The 9,295-nt window shown below is 47.8% G+C and overlaps 1 protein-coding gene across 1 annotated transcript; it reads left to right on the forward strand.

Moving 5' to 3' along the window:
- The first annotated feature begins 1,279 nt into the window (after positions 1–1,279).
- LOC131397505 (zinc finger protein 772-like) lies at positions 1,280–8,994 on the forward strand. The gene is made up of 3 exons (XM_058530477.1): positions 1,280–1,532; positions 6,382–6,508; positions 7,741–8,994. The coding sequence occupies exons 1-3, from the start codon at positions 1,500–1,502 to the stop codon at positions 8,721–8,723; spliced, it is 1,143 nt and encodes a 380-aa protein (XP_058386460.1). The 5' UTR covers positions 1,280–1,499; the 3' UTR covers positions 8,724–8,994.
- Positions 8,995–9,295: the final 301 nt, after the last annotated feature.

Raw genomic sequence — 9,295 nt, forward strand, 5'->3', positions numbered from 1 at the left:
TCAATATGTTTTCATGTTTGTTCTTGACATTACAATGTTTGTGATTTTTTTGATAACTGAAGCCTTGTATTTTCATATAGTTTGTGTACATGTTGTGATAATTTTTACATTTAGTTTGAGAACTCCTGCTCTTATACTCACAAATATGTTTTCTTCCATGATCTTCTAAGGGGTATAAATATTTTATTCCCATTTAATCCATTTTTATCTGAAACTAATTTTTGTGTCTGATTAAAAGCTGGGATGAAAATTAGAGTTTTGTCAGTTGGATAGTCTATTTCCCCTGAACATTTTTTTTAAAAGTAGCCATTTCCCAATATTCTGCAGCGCCACCACAGCCCACCCTTGAAGGAAGAATGTAAATATGAGAGTGGCTCAGTATAAACTTTACAGTTTATTCTGCTAGTTTTCAACTCAAATTCTATGCCAGGATGCCAATCAGACATTGTTTTCTTATTGTAAAGTTAGATTTCCCTTAGTTCCCTTTAAAAAACTTACTCCAACCTTGTATATTAAAATAACTTTTGTATCTTTTATACTCATTTCTTTATGACATGCATAAACAGCTTATCAAATTCCAAAACAACGTTGGGATTTTTTACACTTATAACTGTTATTACCAGCACCTCACCTCACCCCCACAAAAATCTAGTATTTCACACAATGTCTTAGTGGTGTTGTAAGGCATGCCAAGTTAACAGTGTCAACAATAGATTTATGTTATCTACATTTATGTATTTATATTTTAGCCACTAATGAAGCATACCAAGGTATTTTGTTGCATACAATTTACATTTGTATTCCAAAATCTTATTGACTTGAATTTTCATACTTGAAAATTCCTCCAAGATTTTCACTTAGGTAGTGTTTATATAGAAAATAAAACAAATAGAAAAAAACAAAAGTTAAGGACTAGAGGGAGTCTCAGTCTTTTAACACTTTGAATGCACTCTTTGTAATCTTTCATCATCTTTTATGTTGAGAAATACGAGTTAAATCTGACGTAAAAACCTGTATATATAGGCTTTGCTGACTCTACTCTGATGTGTTTTTAGTTTGTGCGTTCCTACGGGGTCACTGGGCCCATGAATGCCCTCAATGTTAGTAGAAGCTCTGGTCTGCAGGGTACTCTGTCGGCTGATAGGAACTACATTACCCAGAAGACTGTGCGCCGAGCGCCCTGGCTGCTCTGCACCAATGAAAGCCCACACTTCGGGCGTTTCCGTGAGTCCAAAATAGGACGGGGCGGGACTTCTGGCGTCTCCCTCGAGTCGGGATTTTGGCGGTTTTTGATGCCGTCCACCCGAACGGAGGCCCTCGGTCGCTAGGTGCGGCCGAGGTAACTGGATCTGGAAGGAGCAAGAGGGGGCGTCGTCCCCACTGCACAGGAGCTGAGGTTCGGTGTGAGCGCGGCGGGGTGACCTCCTCCTGTGGACGCTGGCCGGGGTCTCCGCCATTATCACACGCGTCTCCCGGCAGAGTCGCGCCTGGAGGGTCCTATGGCGACGAACGCGCTCCAGGACCCGGCCCAGGTGACCATTGCGTTCCCCAGATCCTGACCCAGATCCTAAAACCCCCGATGAGAGTCTCCTGCTCAGGTTCAGGCCCCTGTCTCCAGAACATTAGGGGTTCAGGGGTGGGGTCCCCGTTTCTGAGAGCCAGTGTGATCAAGTGTGGAAGAGGGTGAAAGGCCGTGAGAGTAGCGCGTGCAAAGCCTTAGAGGTGCGCCTGAGCCGCGAGCATGGGGGAAACCTGGGGTCCGAGTCCTGTGTGCAGGGAGCAGAGTGTGAGGAGGAGTCTCACTGCGATGGCAGCCTGAGCAGCTGGGCTGTCAGTCTGAGGACTCTGGGAGCCGTGGAGGGTTGTAAACAAAAGAGAAACAAGATTCCTAAGAGTTTTCACAGTATTTCAAAGGCTGCTCAGGGGAGAACAGAGGAGGGGAGGCTGACGAGGGTGGAGGCTGGGAGACCTGTGAGGAGCCTGTTGGAATAGACCCCAGAGAATGATGCTGGTTTCTGGACCAGAGCAGTCACGGTAGAAGGACTATAAATAATGAGATTACTGGTGAATATAAAGGAAACCGGCAGGATTTCTTGCTGCAGCGAGCGTGGCTGTGAGCAAAAGGGCAGAGTGAAGGACAATCAAGATTTTCTTTTGGCTGAATATCTGGAGGAGTTGAGATGGGGAAACTGGTGAGGAGAGCAGGTTTCAGGGAGAGATTAGGAATTGGAGTTTGGACGTGCTGTTTCTGAGATCCCAGAGTAGAGGTGACCTATAGGCAGCTGACATGGCCAGTCTTGAGTTGGGTAGATGGGAGCTGTCTCAGTGATGTCCATGTGGAGACAGCCTAAGTCCTGGGCCAGAGCCAAGCCTGGATCTCAAATTTAGGAGGAGACTATTAACACTTTTCTATGAGATAGGCCCTGAGATAAAGGAAGAGAGGGTTGGGACTGAGGACTGGACAGAGTGGGTGGGACTTTCCGAGGCTGCTGCAGAAGGGAGGGTCCTCTGGTTCCAAGGCTTCCTGGGGGAGGGGAAGGAGGGAGGAAGGAGTGAGGAGACCAGCCTTGGATGGAGAAGGAGGTATGAGGTGGTGTAGATTCTCTGCTCTGAGGACTGGGCAGAATGTCCACTCCCTGTGGAGCCGGAGAAAGATCAGCCACGCTGGTGGAGCAGCCCAGGCCCAGTCAAGGTCACAGATGCCTCAGCTCTCCCAGAAATGTGCAAGTTTAGGGGCCGGCCCCGTGGCGTAGAGGTTAAGTGTGCCCACTCTGCTGCTGGCGGCCCTGGTTCGGATCCTGGGCGCTCACCGATGCACCGCTTGTCAGGCCATGCTGTGGCGGAGTCCCATATAAAGTAGAGAAAGATGGGCACGGATGTTAGCCCAGGGCCAGTCTTCCTCAGCAAAAAGAGGAGCATTGGCATGGATGTTAGCTCAGGGCTGATCTTCCTCACACACACAAAAAGAAAAATGTGCAAGTTTAAAACTTTTAGCTTAACAGGTTAAATATATGCAAGCAAGTACAGTCATGCATCCCTTAAGGTTAGACCGCCTTAAATGATCCTCCGTCGACCAGAACTTTGTAATGTGGGGCATCAATCCAGTAATTGTTTGAAATGAGAGCTTCCACCTGTGGGCTGTGTTTGTGTGTGGGTATATATATATATATACACACACACACACTTGGGTTCTGTCATGGGATCTTGACATAGACCTCCTAAAACCCTTGGAATTTCTTGGGTATTAATAGTGGTTGTTTGTTATTCATAACTAGCTTGTTCTATCACACAGGAGTTTATTATAGTGAGATGACTTAGGGTGGTTCCCCTAGGTAGCCTCAGGATGGGTCTGGTCAACAGAGAGACAAAGTGCTTAGAAGTTTGAACTTTCAGCCCCACCCTGAGCCTCCCAAAGATGGGAGGGGAGCTGGAGCTTAGGGATATAAACTTGAGCAGTGAGATTCAGGGAGCTTTCAGGTTAGTGAGCACATTGAAATGGCGGAAGTGCTGGGAGGGTGGATCATACTGAAAGGGCATGGAAACTCTGCTGCCCTCACCCCACACCTTGCCCTAGACAGCTCCCCATTGGGCTGTTCTCAAGTTGTATCTTTTATAATAAGCCAGTACATGTAAGTGAAGTGTTTTCCTGAGTTCTGTGAGTCATTCTACCAAATTACTGAAAGTGAGGAGTGTACAATGGGAAACCTTGAATTTATATCCAACTTGGACAGAAATACTGGTAGTTTGGGGATATTAGACTTGCAACTGGGTTCTGTGGTTAGGACAGTCTTGTGGGACTGAGCCCTTAAACCTGTGGATTCTGGTGAGAATAGGATTGAACTGTAGGACACCCAGTTATTATCAGAGAATTGGGTAATTGGTATTGGAATAGACATCACGTACTTGGTGTCACAAAGAGAATCGCAGAAACCTCAAGGTATTGATTAATACCACATTCACAAAAAGCTTTAAAAGACATGTAAGAAACACCTCATATTTGAAAACGTTTACAGAAATATTAATCCTGTGGTCAGATGCGTAAGGGATGTGTGAAGTCTGCATCGATGTTCTGAGGTAGGCACCATAAGTGCAGTGATTTTACACATGAGGATGCTGAGTTTCAAGGAGGTTGAGTCTTTGTCCGAGGCCATTCAGCTGTTAAGAGCTGGTTCTGAGGTTCTGATGTTAGATGTCAGCCTGAGATCACCCTTCTCCAGGGCAAAGAAGGAAAGGAAGGGCTAAGCCTTTACCTTGCACCATGATCACCTTTATCTCGCATCCTCCCTCTTCCACAGGTTCCCATGGTAGCGGTAGTGTTTATGGACCCTTCACAGGTAAGTAGAAGAGGCTTGAACTCACCAGCCCTAATCCCTACCCCCGTGGTCCTGGCACACAGATATAGGAAATCGTGGTGTCTTGGGACTTTCTGCCCTTACTTCTGGGTCCTGGACTCACTGCAGGCACAGGGTCCTTAATCTAGGTCAGAAGTTGTAATGAGGGCTTCCCATTTCTCCAGTTAGTAAGGCAAAATAGCAAAAAGTTTCCTGGGCACAGGAACCAGTGTATCCACATGTGTGGAGATGAGAATGAGTTGGGAGTGTGTTCAGTGAAGTGCAGGACTCCATTCTATCTTCTGGGAACAGAGATTGAGGGACAAGAGCCTGTCCTGGAGTGGCAGCCTGAGGAGCTGGACCTCTGCTGAGGGTGGTGGGTCCATGGACTGTTTGGAGCAAAGGATGGAAGTTATCTGAGTCAGGTCTAAGCAGACTATTCTGCCTGCAGAGTGGAAGACAGATTGTGGGGTTGAGCGTGGAGGCAGGGAGACCCCAGTGGAGACTACAGTCCTGGGGAGTGTTGATGGTGGCTGTATCATAGAAATGACTCTGTAGTTGGAGAAGAGGTTGGTTTCTCAATGTCCTTTGTAAGTAGGGGTGATTTTTTGTTGTACATGGTGAGAGAGACAATCTGGCATGACCCCAAGACGTTTGGCTTTAGGTGAAAGTGGGGACATGCCTATGCTGAGATGGAAAGTCAATAGTAGGAATAATTAACAGGAATACTATCAGGATTTAAGTTTTTGCTGTGTTGAGTCTGAGATACGGTCGGGACCTCTGAGTAAAGGGTCAAGTGGGAATCTAGAAACACATCTGGAGTTCAGGGAAGAGATTCAATTTGAAGTAACCATCAGCAGGTGGCTGTCATGTGGACTGTGTCATGTTGAAGAGGGACACTCCCTAGGTCATGGTGGCAATGCCATTACTGGGGAAGGATAGGTACAGTATTCTCAATGGATGGGCTCAGTTGCTTGGGCTCCTAGATAGGAGTGGCTGTCATCACTAAGACAGATAAGGAAGTACAGTGGCCATGAGTGTGTGTGTGGTGTGGAAACAGGCTTTAAGTGGAGGTCTGGGTGGTAGCACAGGATTCCCAGGGGGTGGACAAGAGATTTCTTGAGAGACATAGCAATATTAGAGGTCAGACGACACTGAGATAAGGCCTGGTGCTTTTTTCCCTCCACAGGCTCAGAGTTTTGTGATAACTCCTGGTGGAGCCTGAAGAGTGTCAGACTGGATGACAGATTAGCTTCAGGGTGAATGAGGTCACCTGGGAGAGTCTCTTGGGCTGTGGTGGGAGAGGTGGGGCTGGGCTTTGATGAGATGCGGTGGAGAGAGGGAAGGTGTGACTGGTATGGGGACAACACATATAACACTAAAGAGGACCAGGGCTTAGTCTATCTGAATCCCACACAAGGTCTGGGTGTCTGAAGTTGGAACAAGGGGCAGGGCCAGGTGGAGAGGACTTCACAGGAGTGCAGGGACCTCCACTGGCAGTGGGGTCCATCAGAGGCCTGGGGTAGCCCTGTATCCTGGTTGCATTTGGCAAGCACTACTTGAGGGCCATCTGCAGAGTGGCATGTGGGGAAGCCAGTGAGATGCCTAAGGCATGGACAGAGGTGGCAGTGGTGTTGTAGGTGTAGTGGTCGTGGTCTGGCATGTGAGAGAGGAGTGATCCCGTAGTGCTGTGTAGATGAAGAGGGAGTATGAGGATGTACTCAGGGTCCTTGTACTCAGAGTTTAATCCAGAAGGCTGAGCCTAAGTGTTATTGTATGTGGCATGATCTGTGCAATCCCAGGACAGTTGACTGTGAGGACAGTGGTTGGGACTCTTATTTGCCAGTCCCAGATCATCGATGACACTTCCTCTCCCCCATCTGCTCTTCATGATGATTGTAGGCAGGCATCAGTGGGACATGAAGAGAGAGCAAGTACCAGTGGCATGAGGAGTTGGTATCCTCTTTGAGTTGGGGAGCTGGGGAGGAGGGCCATGACCTGGAGTCCTGGTTAGAAAGGCTTGTGAACTCTTCTGCCCCCATCATGACAGGGCCCTGTGACCTTTGAGGATGTGGCTGTGCAATTCTCCCAGGAGGAGTGGGGGCTCCTTGATGATGCTCAGAGATGCCTGTATCGAGAGGTGATGCTGGAGAACTGGTCACTTATATCCTCCCTGGGTAAGAACCCTTGCTCCCACACCATTGCTTTATACTGTGCTGTGCTCCTCTCCTTTTTCCAGGGCTCACTCTGTCTTTCCCAGACCTGGACCATGGTCACTGATTCCTTCCCTGGTTTTCTGGCATAGGTGCTGTGTGTGTTCAGCCCTAACATCTTTGGCCTTGAAGGCTTTCACACAAGGCTTTGGTCTCAGAGTCTTGTTGCTTGCCTGACCGCTGCCACTTTGCCCCTCTTGCTATGTTGACTATTCGGATCTGTGAAAGGTCTCTGTCACAGGTTCTGCTGCCGCCTTTTTTGTGCGCTGCCAGTGTCAGGAATTACAGACACTAGGTGGTCAGTATTTGTGGGCTACACTAGATTACTAATGGATTTCTTTCCTGTGGTGTGTCATTGGTTGAGTTATTCTGGGCCAGTGTTGTCCACTTAATTGCCCTATTTTCTCCTTAGTACTTTGATCTGGTAGGTCATACTTAGTCGTCCAACTTGAGGTGAGGGGCAGAGTAGATCCCTGGCTGCCTGACGGTATAGACATCTCTCTGGCCGTGGGGAGGGAGTTATTAGGATCCTGGGCCTGGTGAGTAGGAGCAGGAGGAAGGCACGCTGTTGTGGATGAGTTCTCATCCTACCAGGCAAGTGACCTTGGCTGACTACTGTTTTAGTGCAAGGCTTATGGCCATACCTCATTTCTCTCTTTTCTCTCCACCCTTGACATTTTGCTCACTTTTTATTTGTACTGTAACTTCTGGCCCCTGGTTGTCCTCTACCTCTGTGTCTTCCACATCTCTCCTGTTCCTTTCTCTCTGTAGTGTTCTCCCACCTTCAACTACACTGAATGTGTCAGGAGAAGTGTACATATCCTTAAATAAACCTTGACTTGCAGCTTCCTAGTTGTGATTCCCTTTTCCTGGGGTGGGACACACATTCTACACAGCACTCACATGTCCCCAGCAGACAAGGTCCTGCTGAGAACCATGGGTAGAGGAGTTGCACCTGGCCTCTCCTCCTAGCACAGTAATGTATCCTGTTTTCTTACTGGTTGTGAGACTTCCTTCTTTCTGTGACCCTCAGAAGCCTAGTACTACAGAGTATCCTCTTCCTCCACCCGATCCTGGCTCCCTTGTCCTGAAAACAATCCCATGGATTCCTTCATGGTTGTGTCATACACACATTGTAATAGGCTGTCCTGTTCCACAAAGTCTACATCCACTTTATTACCATTGTGTGCTTTCAGGTTGTTGGCATGCAGTAAAAGATGAGGAGCTGCTTTCTGAGCAGTGTGCTTCTGTGGAAAGAATGTCACAAACCAGGACTCCAAAGGCAGTCCCTTCTGTCTCAAAGACTCATTCCTGCGATATGTGTGTCCTGGTGGAGAAAGACGTTTTGTACCTTGATGAGCACCAAGGAGTGCAGCCTGGGCTGAAAGCATTCACTTCTGGGGCTTGTAGGAAATTGTTCTCGTTCAGTTCATACCTACACCAGGAGCAGAAGCAGCACAATGGTGAGAAATGGGTCACAGGGGAAGAGAACAGGGCCCTGTGTGTGGAGAGTTGCAAAATCCTTGTGTCAGACAATATTTTCACATGTGGAGAGGTCGAGAAGGATTTCTCGGGTAACCCGGGCTTTCCCCAGCGGAAGGCCACCCACAGTGGAAGGCAACCACCTAGAAGCAGGGAGAGCAAGGAGGCCTCTCACACTCGGCGAAGGCATTACAAATGCAGTGAATGTGGGCAAGACTTCAAAAAAGTGGATAAATTCGTGGAGCACCAGAGAGTTCACACTGGTGAGAGGCCTTATGAGTGCAGTGAATGTGAGAAAGCCTTCACCCGTAAACACAATCTTATTCAGCACCAGAGACTCCACAGTGGAGAAAAGCCTTATGAGTGCAGTGAATGTGGGAAAGCCTTCAGCCGCAAACACCATCTTGTTGGGCACCAGAGAATCCACACTGGGGAAAGGCCTTATGAGTGCAGTCAATGTGGGAAGGCCTTCATCCAGAAAAGAAAACTTCTTGAACACCAGAGAATCCACACTGGAGAGAAGCCTTATGAGTGCAGTGAGTGTGGGAAGTCCTTCATCCAGAAAGGAAACCTTCTTGAGCACCAGAGAATCCACACTGGAGAAAGGCCTTATGAGTGCATTGAATGTGGGAAAGGCTTCGCCCGCAAACAACATTTTGTTGGACATCACAGTACACACTGGAGAAAAGCCTTGTGAGTGTCGCAAATGTGGAAGGTTGTTTTCACACCTCTCCACCTTCTTTAAACACCAGAAAGTTCACGTTGGAGAGAGGCCTTATGAGTGCAGTTAATGTGGGAAAGTCTTCACCTGCAAACACAGTCTTATTCAGCACCGGAGAATCCACACTGGGGAAAAGCCTTATGAGCGTAACGAATATGGGAGATTGTTTACAGGCAGATCTGACCTCATTAAGCACCAGAATGTTCACACTGGAGAAAGGCCTTATGAGTGCAGTGAATGTGGGAAAGGCTTCGCCTGCAAACAACATTTTGTTGGACATCACAATACACACTGGAGAAAAGCCTTGTGAGTGTCGCAAATGTGGAAGGTTGTTTTCACACCTCTCCACCTTCTTTAAACACCAGAAAGTTCACACTGGAGAGAGGCCTTATGAGTGCAGTCAATGTGGGAAAGTCTTCACCTGCAAACACAGTCTTATTCAGCACCGGAGAATCCACGCTGGGGAAAAGCCTTATGAGTGTAACGAATGTGGGAGATTGTTTACAGGCAGATCTGACCTCATTAAGCACCAGAATGTTCACACTGGA

Source organism: Diceros bicornis, chromosome 34 (assembly GCF_020826845.1).
Source record: "Diceros bicornis minor isolate mBicDic1 chromosome 34, mDicBic1.mat.cur, whole genome shotgun sequence".
NCBI classification, from domain to species: Eukaryota; Metazoa; Chordata; class Mammalia; order Perissodactyla; family Rhinocerotidae; genus Diceros; species Diceros bicornis.